At 40.5% G+C, this 13,909-nt stretch overlaps 1 protein-coding gene across 3 annotated transcripts in view; it reads right to left on the bottom strand.

Moving 5' to 3' along the window:
* LOC100700975 (voltage-dependent calcium channel subunit alpha-2/delta-4) overlaps window positions 1–13,909 on the bottom strand; it is a 99,923-nt gene that overhangs the window by 28,871 nt on the left and 57,143 nt on the right. For all 3 annotated transcript variants that reach the window (XM_005449251.4, XM_005449252.4, XM_025908974.1), the window contains 4 exons: window positions 6,815–6,876; window positions 3,052–3,066; window positions 2,883–2,927; window positions 2,714–2,776 (listed from right to left, as the gene is read on the bottom strand). In XM_005449251.4, coding sequence (XP_005449308.1) covers window positions 2,714–2,776; window positions 2,883–2,927; window positions 3,052–3,066; window positions 6,815–6,876 — 185 coding nt within the window. The remainder of the gene's footprint in view (window positions 1–2,713; window positions 2,777–2,882; window positions 2,928–3,051; window positions 3,067–6,814; window positions 6,877–13,909) is intronic.

The raw sequence follows: 13,909 nt of genomic DNA, 5'->3' as shown, positions 1-13,909 counted from the left end.
TGCCAAATATCCTTGGGCAAGATACTAACCCCATGTTTGCCTACTGGTGGTGGTCAGAGGGCCCGGTGGCGCCAGTGTCCGGCAGCCTCGCCTCTGTCAGTGCGCCCCAGGGCAGCTGTGGCTACAATGTAGCTTGCCATTACGAATGGGTGAATGACTGAATGTAGTGTAAAGCGCTTTGGGGTCCTTAGGGACTGAGTAAAGCGCTATACAAATGCAGGCCATTTACCATTTTACATAAGTTAAGAATCCCCACCGATTTAGACAGAGGTATTAAAATGACTGCCCACAGGCCTGTCGAGTGGCAAAACTTGCTTTTAAAAGGGTTTTCACCACTGTCAACACATAAAAAATAAATCCTCTGTGTTTAATTAAAATGTTGTCCTTAAAACACAACTGGAGCTGAAATATCTGCAGCACAATCACTCAAGGCAAAGATTGCAGTCATTCTCATTTGAGAAACATGAAGTGCCATTTCCAACCCTCCTGTTTCCTCTAATGTTATTCATCAATACTGTAAATATGTGCTGTGTGAGTGGCTTACTGCTCCACTGATGGTGCAACCATAAAGGGCTGATCCAAGAGTTTGTCCCACTTACTTTAACACTGGCCTTGATGGAAGTGGAGGTTTGTGCCCCTGTTTTAATGAACATGCTTCAGGGAAGTAAGCAAAAGTTTTCCTAGTTTGCAACAAAATTCTACTTGCAGGGCTTTTCTCTAAGAGGAGATATGATGGACTTAAACCCACACATAAACACAAGTGTGATCTCAGCCTGGTGAAGTCAGATCTATCCTGCTTCACAGTCGGTCAGACGAAGAAGGCAGGCGCAGCAGCTGTGATGTTTACTGTTAATGCATCACACACGCACACAGATTAAGACCCAAACTGTCCTCAAATCCTGTGAGGTGTCCAGATGTTGTTTATGAGCACATTAAATGGTCCAGAGAGCTGCCACGAAACTGAGAAATCACCTCCTGACTCTGACTGCAGGTCTGACAGACAGACAACACATCCATGACTTTGGCACCAAAAAACGGTCACCTCAAGGTGCTTTGTATTGTAAAATAAAGACCCTACATTAACAGAAAGAAACTCCAACAATCAAATGACGCAATATTAGCAAGCACTTGGCGACAGTGGGAAGGAAAAACTCCCATTTTACAGCAAGAAACCCCTTGAACAGCCAGAGCCTGTTTTTTTAAAAAATATTTTCCCTTCATACATGACAACAGGACTTAAAGTCAACAATAAAAAAACAAGATAGGAAACAAGGCTTAGAACGAACGAACAAACAAACAAAAATCTGTTTCACACAGAGAGAAAAAATGTCCTTGTGGATTATTTCAAATACTCTTAAATCAAATACACTACATATTTACAACCTCGATAAATTAGGTGTAAAGATACTTTTCACATACTCATACTCATATTTTTCACATACTCATCTTCCTCCCCAAACCTCCAAGCTGTCTGCTGGAGTTTCCTTCCTGTTAAAAAGGAGGTTTTCCTTCCCACTGTTGCCATGCACTTGCTCACAGGGGGCCATTTGGGGGTTTTCTGTATTACTGTAGGGTCTTTACCTTAAAGTATAAAAGTCCTTGGAGCACATGTTGTGATTTGGTGCTATTTAAAAAAACAAACATACAAAAAACTATACTATACTGAATATAATACACAACTCAGGCTTCTCAGGCAATGCAGCATTTAGCTGCCCCCACCGTCCTGCCTTTCACCTTCCCTTTAACTGTCTGTTAACCCGGACAATTTGTCTAATGCTACGTGTTGAGAAGCAGGTAGGCACTATTACTGAGAGAGAGACAAACAGACAGAGAGTACTCGTGCTACAAACGTCATTGTGAAAGCATGCAGTGTATAGGAGAGAGTGACAGTGCATCCTCAGAGGTTTGTCAACTCATTCCTGCTATTATGAAGTCACTGCTCAAAATCATCGCAGGCCAAAATGACTCTGCAGTGCAGATCTAAAATTGTAGGCAAGGGCACAGATATGGTTGCAGGGTATTAACTTTAATTTTTAAGTAGACAAAAATTCTGACTTCAAAATACCCACCAACATTTTTTATATATCCAAACAATGTGTAACAGTCATTTAGAAAACAGGGAACTGATGCGGTCATTTGATATTTCCCATCTTTTTCTACTGAAGTAAACTGAAGTGTGGATGTGACTTGGTTTGGTTGAGATAGCAGACAGAGAATAGTTCGGTGTGTTTATTTTATTTGGATCATAGTTTCTGCTACTGACGTTTTAGTCTGTATATTTCTTTGTTGGACTTTGAGCATCACAAGACAGACTGATATCTCCAAAACAAAATGATCCAGATAGGGGCGTAATTTCCAGGGGGGTTTTGGGGGTTATGACCCCCTTAATAATCAGACCCAGCCAATATAACCTCCCCCAATAAAATTAGGAATTATCTTGGATAAATAGGCTGTTGATTTTCTTTACTCATTTCAGTTATTACCAGCAAAATAGTTGCATGTTTAATCATGTGGGAATTTATCCAGATTTATTGATTTACTTAGACAGAGATCTTCACCCCCACAATGTTCAGCACAAAGTTACACCCATGGATCCAGATGGTCAAATAGTCCAACAGGCCAGAGGAAGAATACAGAGATTTGATTCAGAGGTGAAGGGTCCCTTTAAAATGACTTGACCAAAGGCGTAGTGGTAAAGAGTGGTGGATCTTACCTCGCTCCTCTCTTTGGACAGCATGACAAAGCCGTTATTGTCGACCAGGTAACAGCTCAGATCCTGAACAGGAAGAAGCAAAAAGAAACGGGTCTCTTTAGGATCTTCTAACACAGAGGAAGATTTTTGGTGATGAGCAACAAACAAGAAACAACTGCTGTGTACTTACAGCACTGTCACAGCTGAGAGGACACACACCTTCAATGTTTGAACACTGGGAGGAAGGGAAGGAAAAGGAAAGTGTGGAGATTTGAGAGAATTTAGTCTGAATGCTTCTTTTTATGGAAAGTAATAAAACTGTAAAAACAACATAATTGATATAACTAATGTTTACTTACATCTGTGTCGTTGGGCTGCAAGATGAAACAGACAGTGAAATGAGTGATGCATAAATTAAAATGTAATTATTATAACAAATTAGGGATAATGAGAAACATTAAGCAACATTTATGTTGGCATCCTGCAGAAAACTAAAGCTTGGCTGTGAATCAGTTTCTGTGATAAACACAGAAGATTTATCAGATGCAGGTGAGGATGGATGATAGCAGCTTTCACCCTCACGCTGCTGCAGTTTTTAAATTCAAGTTTTTGATTCGAGCTTCCTTAAATGATCCCTTTAATCTGCTTAAACTGTCACAAAGAGCATCTACTTGCATAAAATGTGGTTTTATTTTAGGTCACACTCCATCATTTGGTTTAAGAGCACCGACAGCTTCAGTTTCAACTCGCCAGGATCAGTTTTTGTTATAAAAAGGCATGAAGGCATATTTTTACATCCTGTTTTGAAGGCGAGAACCTCTAATCCCCAAATTTTAAACTCCACCGAGGCTGAGAGGTTTTTACTGAAAGGGAATGACACGTTACGAAGCTCAGAAACTGTAAATCAGCTGCAAGAGAATGTAAATGTGTTGAGTCGGTCGGATGAGTTACTGTCGGCACTGAGGCTATCCTGTAAATACATTAATCCAGCCCGTCACAGCTGTCAGCTCCTATTAATAACATTATCTACACCATCAACCTCCACGGGACATCTGCAGCTCTGCTTCTGCTTCACTTAACTGCAGGGGGGACGTTCGCAAGGTCAAAGACCTGCGGAGAGAGTGTAATACCAGCCGGCCTTCTGGGGACAACTTTTTCAACAGGATCAAAAGTTTGTAGCCAATTTTCAGCTTATTACACAGCAGGAAGGAAAACTGCAGAGCTCAGTTTAGATCCTAAACATCAGGGGGAAAAAACTAAAGTCTGTTTCCTAAATTATAAGCGGCTCTTCTTCTGCTCTGTAGTCGTTCCAGTCCATGACAAAAATACCTCTGCTTCAGTAGGTAGAAATACAGCACCAATCTTTCCTTCTTTTTATCAGATGGAGAAAAAAGCCTTTGTAATTAGCACCTTCTTACATCTATTACAGAGACGATCAAGATCAAAACCATTAACTATTAGATAATGTGTGGCTTGGATTAGGTCCTGTTATCTCATGTATCTCCTGTTCCTCTGCTTAAAGTGTGGAGACACTATTCCTTACCATGCCAGGTGCTGTCAGGTCAATTTTTCGTGGGGATTTTGAAAGTTGAAAATAAAGCCATTTTTATTTACTTCTGTCACAATCTTGAACTAATCTCACAGAAATTGAAAGTGTTCAGAGTTTCCTTGATATTTTACATGAAAAGGCTGCAAAACCTTCAGAGTGTGGTTGGCAAGAAGCAGACTTGGTGTTGGAGAGCTTTACAGCCCATTTCCACAATGCTAGTTGCTTTTAAAACATTTAATGTTCAGTCCTTTTCACGCCTCAGGGAGAGGTTGGAGGGCCAGACTGGAGTTGGGCCTACATCTCTTTTGGTTCAACTATCTGAGGGATCATCACAATCAAAGCTCATTGTTATAATTTACTTAAGGGTCTTTCTTGAAAGGAAAATCAACGCTGGGTTTTGTGTTGGGATAAACGGACGATTTAGGATTAGCTCTAAGGAAGCTTGGTGGTCTGTTGTGTTCTAAGGTACCAACATCACCCACTTTCTGATGTTTCTGTGCAAAAGCTTAATAAGTCCAAGAAGAGACATGTGGAGAAGGAAATGAGCAAAAGTGGGACCTCTTTAGACTGAATGACGCAACAGGACAAACTAAAGAGCACAATCCATTTCTGATGTATGATAAGGATAAAATCCACTTGCTTCTGTTCTTATTGACTTTATTCTATATGCACATTCTGCTTTAATCTTAATGAAAGGTCTGAGAGACTTATCACCTACACTTAATGATTTCTGCTCCCTAATGAACAAAAAGGAAAATTGAAAAAATGACCTCTGAATCTGGAGGATTATAACTGAACAGTCACAGAGCAAGAATCTCTTCTGTGTCCTTGGAAACTTGGTGACATTTGGTGCTGCTTGTTAACTACCTGGAAGACTCTGACCCAACTGCAGACGAAGCTGCATCTCCACCACGAAGACGTTTATGATCCCACAGCGGGTGGAGATATAAAACTTGGATGGCTTGATAGCTTATTTACATTTTAGCACCTCTGGCTTAAAATATTCTCAAAAGTCTGCACTGTTTCAGATCAAACCTGCAACAGCAGACAGTTTGTACAAGGTCGCAGCCAGAATACAGTTCAGCAGGGAATTAGGATGCTAAAAACAAGCCTCTGTTTGTCCTCTAATACTGTATATTCAGTCAGATTTTAGTTTTTATATCAGAGGACACAGAAAAGTAACACAACTGTGAATCAGTTACTCTTCAATTCTATTCTGCAATGAAGTTATCAGTTCTGTAACATCAATATCCGATCAATGCCAGACTCCCACCAGGTGCATGTTGAGGAAGTCTCTGTGTTCAGGGTCAATTTAGCAGAATTTGACAGAAAACTAGTGACGTGGTCTTTGAAATCCCAGCTGCTCCATCCATTGAAAATGATGGTGTGAATGAGAATTTTGTAACACGATGTGCATGTTTCATTTCACCAAATCCGGGCAGGAAATAGGAAAGAAACAAAGAAATTAAAATACAGCCGCATATTTTATCCACATTAGAAAAAAGGCAATTAAAGCCTTTGAGATAATGTTAACGTCAGCTTTAGTTGTTGCTGCTGGGCCCTGAGTCTTGACTGGCAGGTGTTCGTCTCTGCAGTCTGTTGCTCCAATTCATCTTTGTGATATACAGAAGATTACAAATGCCAGTTTCATAAGCCAACTGTTTTCTTTTTTAGAGATATTTAATTAATCAATAAAAGTCAAATACAAAGCTCATTCGAAGTCAGAATGCTATGTTAAATATAAATTAAATACAGAGCTAGAGAACTCAGCACTTAATCAGAAACAGCACAAAAGGAAAAAGTGGGTTGCAAAGAGGGTTGTACATGTGCAACAAATAAATCAGCTATTTATACCAACTACAGTATATCAGATATACCGATTAAATGACTCAAATATATTTAACAACTGATTTTAGTGTCTTTTTTCTTTGTCTTTTTCATTCCTCCAATACGCTCTGCTGTCCTCCACGCTCTTATTTTAAAAATTCCATCTCTGATATTAAGAAATCCTCAGCCCTGGTCACCGTTGTGGTGTTTGTCATCCTGCAGTCTGACAGACATCAAATCCACTATCTTGAAATGTAGCAGTTTCTACTGCTCAGGAGAACCACTGCAAGGTGGATGGTCTCTCTAAGCGGACCCTGCATTTGGTTTGAAATTAACTCGTAACTTAAAGTGCTTGATTTGAACAGATGCTGTGCCTGTCACATTATTCTGACAAATTCATATGATAATCCCTAACTGAAAGATTATGAGAGAAAATCTCTACATGTAAACAGCAAAGGTTGCAAAATAAGGAAAAAAGCCCACATTTCAAAGGTTTTGGTAAGCAAGCAAATGATTGGCTGTGATGGCCCAAAAGGTACACTTAAAACACAATCTCCACCAACACCTTTAACCGGTTTGTGTTTCTGTAGTCAGCTTCAGCCCACTTTTTAAGGGAAAAGAGTTTGGTATGAATCACTTAAACTTCCTGTCAACCTCTAGACAATAAACACAGGTCAATGAAATGTCCCCAAAAATGACAGAAATCAGACAATGTGTGTTTGTGTGAAAGTGAGTCCTGCGGTCACCTGCTTGGCGATGGCCCAGAACCGCTTTTCCAGCCAATCCAAGGACATCTGCAGCCCGACAGCTAAAAATAGAAAACACAGAGACACGCGCAGCATTAAGACAGACGCAGGGTAAGATGGACTCTGCAGAGGCGGCGCTGAAAATTTTGCTGTGTTTGTGGAGGAAAGGGAGGTGGACAGGAAATCAATTCGACCCTCGGTTCACCTCTGTCGTGTCCTGACGCCAATGAAGGGATGTAAACACTGATGAGCCTGATGGTGTGTGTGCTCCCTGCAGGCTGGGTAATGACACGTCTCTCGGTAATGCTCTGTAGCAGCTTCATTACTGTGAGCATCAGACTGTAGTACACAGCAAGCATTTAGGGGCAAGCTGAATGGGGAACAGTTTATATTCTGCTGAAAATCCGTGTCAAGTTAAATCTGGGCTGATGTGTCTAAAGACTTCACTAAAACCCAGCTGACCACTTGCTCAAACCTTCGCCTGAATAACATTGGTTCAATTAGTGTGTACAAACTGTAACTCAAAGCAGATTCATCTAGTGTTTTTCTAGAGTAGCTCTGCATGATTCACAGTTTAAATGACTCCTTCTTTATCTTTCAACATGTATATTAAACAAATATGTGGGACTGCTTTCTTTAATTTTTGCAGTATTTCTAAAATTAGAAGCATCCTGTCTCAGAGTGATGCTGAAAAATTATTTCATTTATTTATTACTTCTACGCTGGACTAATGTAATTCATTATTATGAGGTTGTCCTAAAAAGTCCATGAAAAGCCTTCAGTTAATCCAAAATGTTGCAGTGAGCGTACTGACAGGGACTAGAAAGAGAGAGCAGATTTCTCCCACATTACCCTTTTTTCATTGGCTCCCTGTTAAATCTGGAATCACATTTTAAATCCTTATCCTCACATTAAGAAAAACAAAAACAAAAAACATTAGATTGATATGGTACTACCTTGTAGTACCATATCACCCTATTAGAGCACTTCGCTCTCGCACTGCAGGCTTACTTGTTGTTCCTAGAGTATTTAAAAGTAGAATGGGAGGCAGAGCCTTCAGTTTTAATGGCCCCTCTTCTCTGGATATAATATAACATTCAAGATGATCATGCTCACACTGGATTAACTGTGTTCAGTGAAAGAAGCCAACAGAAGTGTGAGTGAGTTAAAAATGTGCCAACCTGACAGCCAATCACTGATCTTGGTGTGGAAAGATCAGCACACTGTAGCCATCCCTGTAAGTACATATAAGTACAGTAGTCATACAATGCAATGTAATTTAGTTTGTGTCTGTTAGTTTTTGAGCTGGTTTAAGCTGATGTTTGCATTTCTGTCACCCTCTACAACCAAACCAAAGTATCTAAAGCAGGTAAAGCCTTAGACGGTGTATGTCACATGCTAAACTGTAGGTAGTCTGTGGTAATTTCTTGTTCTTTGGCATCAGTAAAAAATCACTCTAAGGCCTTCAGCTAATCTAAAAGTATGAGGCAATGAACGCATTTTGGACGACACTGCACTGATTGTTTGTTCCCTGCAGAATTGATTTCAAATATTATTAATTAAGCCCAGAGATTTCTGCCCCCCTCTCTCGGCACAAGTCTCCAGGATGACCAGTTAAAACTGGTACAAACTGATCTGAAAGGGTTCCTTTGTTAAGACTGAAGAGATGAAAGTTTCAAACCCTGCCATCATTGAAAACACTTTTAAACGCTTCTTGTGAAAAAATTACTTTTTGTGAGTCATGATATTTCATATTGCTTTACCCTTCATTCTTTCAGTGTTTTAACTATAGGGTATTTTTTAAAATAGTTTTCCAGGAGTCGTCATTTTTATGGTGAAAGTAAAAGCTGATAACTAAAATTAAAAAGCTGCTTTCATCTGTCTTAAACTCTTGGTCTGTGTTTTAATTACCACCATCCATTTCAAAGGTAAATGTGCTGTGTGAGAAGAAAAAGCTTGATGGATGAGAACAATTACACAGCTAATGGACAAGGAAAGTGAGAATAAGACCAGAACAAAAACACTATCAACCTCCAAAATATTCTTCTTAGTGCTCTATAACTAACAACAAGGAGTACTCGAAGATGTTACTGTCACCATAAATGAGAGTCAGTAAGTGTTCACAGATCTGAATGGATTTAAGATCTCATGCTGGGTTATTGTGAAGATATTTCAAACTAAGTCTGACATTGCATAAAAAAAGGTGATCAGAAGTTCACTGGAGGCAGTGAGAGAGGCACCGCTGAAGGCCTTTAATGAGCAGTGATGAATGAGGTGGACAGGAGGAACTCCTGTGCCACCAAGATAAACCTTTTTGGAACACATTATAGTTGACGGGAACAGATGGACACGGGAAACAAAGAAAATCAATCGAAACAACAACATCGAAAATTAGGAAAAGAAAACTGGATCGACTTCAGCCTCTGATGATCGTGTTCTGCTTTGTTGTCAGAGTGAATGATCTCGTTACCATTCGTGCCACCACGGGACATTTAGAAGTAGAATGGGAGGCAGACACCTCTCCTGTGGAACCAGCTCCCAGCTTGCTTTCAGGAGACACACACCCTCTCTACTCTTAAGATCAAATTATTCCTTTTGATACATTTAGGGCTGGATAGGTGGTCCTGAACCTTCCCTCATTTATTCTGATAAATGAGCCCAGCCAATACTGGATTTTGATCCAGATGTTTGAGATTCACAAAAATTGAAGCAAGACTCCAAAATCCAGTCAGACCTGGCAGCGCCGCCCTCCGTATATTACTTGGTAACCTCCCCATTACAGGACCTGTGGGAGTCGTTTCACCTCAGAGCAACTTAATATCTGAAACTGTTTTTGTCACTTTCATAATGAAAACTCTTTCTTCACGCAGGCAGCTGGTCTGCAGCCTACAGATGAGAGATACGAGGCGGCACGTCGAGCCTCTTGTGTTCTGGTATTATTGGAAAAGCCGAGGAGCCGTAAAACCTTTTATTTGTGGTCATTGCTTGTTATCGAGCTGCTAGTTATTGAGCCTTCCACCGACTGCAGACTCTGCTCTGATGCTGCAGTATGAAGAAAAAATAATACACTTTTGTCCGTTTGGTTGCTGTAGGATTCCCTTTGCTTTATGTCCACTTTTTTATTCTGATTATCATTTTAATATCAATTGTTTGGGAGAGTTTCACCTCAATCCTGCACTTTAGACACCATTGTAGTCTAGTTTCTGAAGAACAGAGAGTACTCAGTACTAATTGGCTGTGCAGAGGCAATGAGGCTCCTCGCTGTGCTTTTAATAACAGAACCGCAGCTCATCATTAACGATCTCTGACACACTGACCTCCAACTTTTTACTTTGAGCCACATTTTTGCTCCTGGTTCTGCTGTGCTGCTGAGAACTGTGCAGTTTGTGATCCAGAGACTCTCAGTTTTGTTCGGGTTGATTAAAGATCTTTCAGCTTTGAGCTTTCGATGTCTTCAAGCTGAAAGATGCCAGTCCATCCCGTGGGAAGAAATGCATTTGCCTCTCTCACAGGAAAAGATTGTTTATTCATTCTCACCTCATTCAATACAAATACCCAGCATAAAGTACTCTAAGAGCTTCCTAACAATTCAAGAAATATCTGTATAAACCTAAGTGGAAACTGTCTCTGGCAGCATTGGACCTGACAAAGTGTTTTCAGCTCATTTGGTGGTTCTGCTCAGTTTTAAGGTGTGTCATAGTGAGCACATTGATTAGCTGTCTGGACACCATTTTACCCTCATTTTTGCTCTTATTAGTTTCCAGAGAAAGAGGCACAAAAAGCCCCTTTACACTCTCTTGGCAGCCAGAAATTGAAAGACTAGAATGGAACTTGTAGAGCATTTTGCAGATAAAAAGCTAATTCAGATATTCCCCACAGAAAGTGGTGGAGACTGAAAACAGAGCTCAAAGAAGTCATGTGCAGGAAAGCTGTTTGTTTTTTCATGTTACAGGTAATGTTGTCTGTGGACTTGCTAAGTATCTTAACTACAGACTCTGCAGCTGCAGGCAAATGAATCATTGACCTCTTCAGAATAATTTGACTGACAGAAGTAATTTTGGTAGTATGTTTGTGAAGGTTCGCAGTCATCCAGGTCATGGTAGTCTGAGGAGCTTGGGAAAAAAAGCATCTGGACTTCTTTAAGTTGCTTGAAGACGTTTCCCCTCTCATCCGAGAAGCTTCCTCAGTTCTAGGGTCAAATGGTTGAGAGTCCCAGATTTTAAGCCCTATGGAAGTGTCCCCAAGAGGGTCACGGACGCCCTATTGATCCTAACCTAATCACACGAGCCAAGGTGTGATAAAGGGTGTGGGTCATGATCAGCCAAGGTTTTGGGTGAACCCATTGTGAGACCTGGCCCCACCCTATCATGCGACTTACTGAGGTCAGATGGCCCAGGATGTGAGTGGGCGTTAAGGCGTCTGGGGAGGGAACTCAAAACTGGATTATAGATGGCAGACAGTTGGTGTCGTAAACCACCGCCTCTGTTCAAAGATGGTCGCTCACAGTGGACATAGATGGCTTCTTTCACTCCTCTTTCAAACCATCTGTCTTCTCTGTCCTAAATGTGAACATCCCTCCAAAAACAGTGGCAAAAGAGAAGAATTATTGGATGGATAAAGTTGATCTGTCACTGTTGGATGGGGAAACAGGCACTAGCATGCTAATAACAAACTCAGCTCTGCTGATAAAGAGAAAATTGCAGATAGGCGTAACGTTAGACTTCATTTAGCCACAGGCTAAACAACAACAGCTCCTAATAGGAACAAGATCATATTTCTTACATGCATTTTACAATAAAATGTCACATTTGGCTAGACAAATATGTGAAAGTATCCATATAAAGGCACAGATGTGAACATAACTGTAATCTTAAGGGATTAAAAGATGATGTCACATCAATGTTGTGCCTAAAATTTGTTTCTGCTAGTCCCAGAAAACAATCAGCTTCTGCCAGTTCAAAGGTTGCTGGCTGCAGGTTGATGTTTGGTTCCAGCTGTAGGTCCTTCTGGTTACCCTGTTGATGTTTCGGTGAAGAGATTGTTATGTTCATCTTCAAGGTTAAAAACTTAGGGTACAGTACAGTTCTGTAGACTTCATGAAGCTGAGAGTGAGTGCATTAACTTCTTCGTCACAAATTGCACTTGCTTGCATGTGCTGGCCCTGATCCTCAGGACAGCAAGGAAATTCTGTCTGCACTTTAAGAGAGTACAGGTTTGAACTGGGACACCCCCCAAGCTCAGTGTGTAATAGCAGGCTCGTAGCAGAAGGGGGAAATGTGACACTGCATTTGTGTTTGGGGAGTGTCCTGACCTTTGGGCTTTTAAACCTCTTAAGGCATCACTCTCAGTCATTCCTTTAAAATAGCCTCTCTGCAGACTCAGTGGTCTGCGGCTTTGCTCTGCCGTTTGATTTCATTTCTCCATTTTTTTCTCCTTTCCTGTCAGCAGCGTCCTTATCGCCGCCCTTCAGCGCTGCAGCTGAACTGTTTCTGCTGCAGTCTGCAAGGACGAGTCCACAACGGGACAAAACAAGCACCACATTTATTCATGCTTCTTGACATAAAGTAAAAATGCACACAAACACTGAGGGATTCACATAACAGTTATTCTCGCTTTGTCTCTGAGAATTTGAATCTGTAGCTGAAGCCTGTGTTTTATTTTAATAGACCACCAACTTCTCATTTGTGTTGAGTGTGCTGAAAAAGTGAGAGCACCATTCAGAACATAAAAATTTTATCATCCAATTTATTGTCAGCTCTGTTTATAGTGTTAATCTTATTCTTTAATATTCCATATACTTATGCATACCTTTACTGGCTTGTACATGTGAATTTCTACCTGCAGTAGCAATCTTTGAAAATTCCTCTTATTGTTCTTGATAACTGCATTTGTAGTTTCTGGATCGTGCTACAGTGTTGCTGAGGTAAGATGATTTCACCACAGTGATCAATATAGTTTTATCTAACCCATTTTTATGAATGTGAAATGCAAATCTGACGATGCAGTAAGAGCCCCGAGTGGCCTGCTCTGTTTTCTTTCTTTATTTTTACTTAGAAAATATATGTTTTATTTTCCTGGCCAATGCTTGTGTAGTTCAGACTCTGTGCATCTGCTGTTTCATCTTTCACTGTGCTTCAGTAAGACTCATTATTTTTAGTTCAGTCAGGACCACGTTAGTACAAAGACGGTGGTTATTTCCTTCTCTTTCCATTTCACTAATTTATACTTGTCAGCATGTGTCTGTTCCGAGACCTCCCTGCTCTTCCACACACATACATGAGCAGAGAGGCAAACCCCCCAATACAGACCACAGCAGGCACTGATAGCAGCAGCAGATATAACACTGATGAAGTCACACACAGCTTGAAAAGGAGGAGCTGGGTTGCAAAGCAGGCTGCAGAGCCCCAGTAACAGTCAGGCTATGGCCCGAGACAAACAGAGACAACCAATCAGGGTGAAACCCGAGTGCCTGACAGGTGATTGCAGAAGGTTGCTTGCTGGGTGAAATTGGTTGAAAAGAGGAATATGGTACTCCGCAAAAAACCTCCTTGTGATTGCTTTTATTGCTAACAGGTTGCCTATAGTTTGTATTAAAGACTCTGACTTTGAAAGTAAAAGTTACGCCATTTAAAATGCACTAGTTTCAGCTTAAAACTTTATATTAAAAGGTGAACATTCTCAATATTTGGTTGGTATCACCGTTTTTAAAGTTAATCCTTGGTGGTTAGTTAGCAAGTGCATGTAGTCAAGTGCAATCAGCCAGCACCAACTGGTCGGGTCATACATATTTTTCCCCTCGCAGAGCTTGGAGATTAACAGAAAACTGACATATTTTTAGGAATGCATATTTCAACATCTGGCATCGGAGAGCTAACATAGCACGGATGCTAACTGCAAGGATCAACAGTTTGGAGGTATTCCGCATCGTCACATACACCAAGAGCTTCTCTCTGAATGTGTGCTTGTCTAATTATTAAGTAATTTTCCTTTCTTTTCTTTTTTCTTTTACTAACAAAGAGAAATTCAGTACATTTATATTCTTGAATGTATTTGTTTGGTATACTTTGTTGCTAAGTGAGGAGAGAAGTGTTTAAG

The sequence above is a fragment of the Oreochromis niloticus genome, linkage group LG7 (genome assembly GCF_001858045.2).
Source record: "Oreochromis niloticus isolate F11D_XX linkage group LG7, O_niloticus_UMD_NMBU, whole genome shotgun sequence".
Lineage (NCBI taxonomy): Eukaryota > Metazoa > Chordata > Actinopteri > Cichliformes > Cichlidae > Oreochromis > Oreochromis niloticus.
The sequence above is the reverse complement of the archived record's forward strand: the minus strand, read 5'-3'. Positions and strand labels throughout refer to the sequence as shown.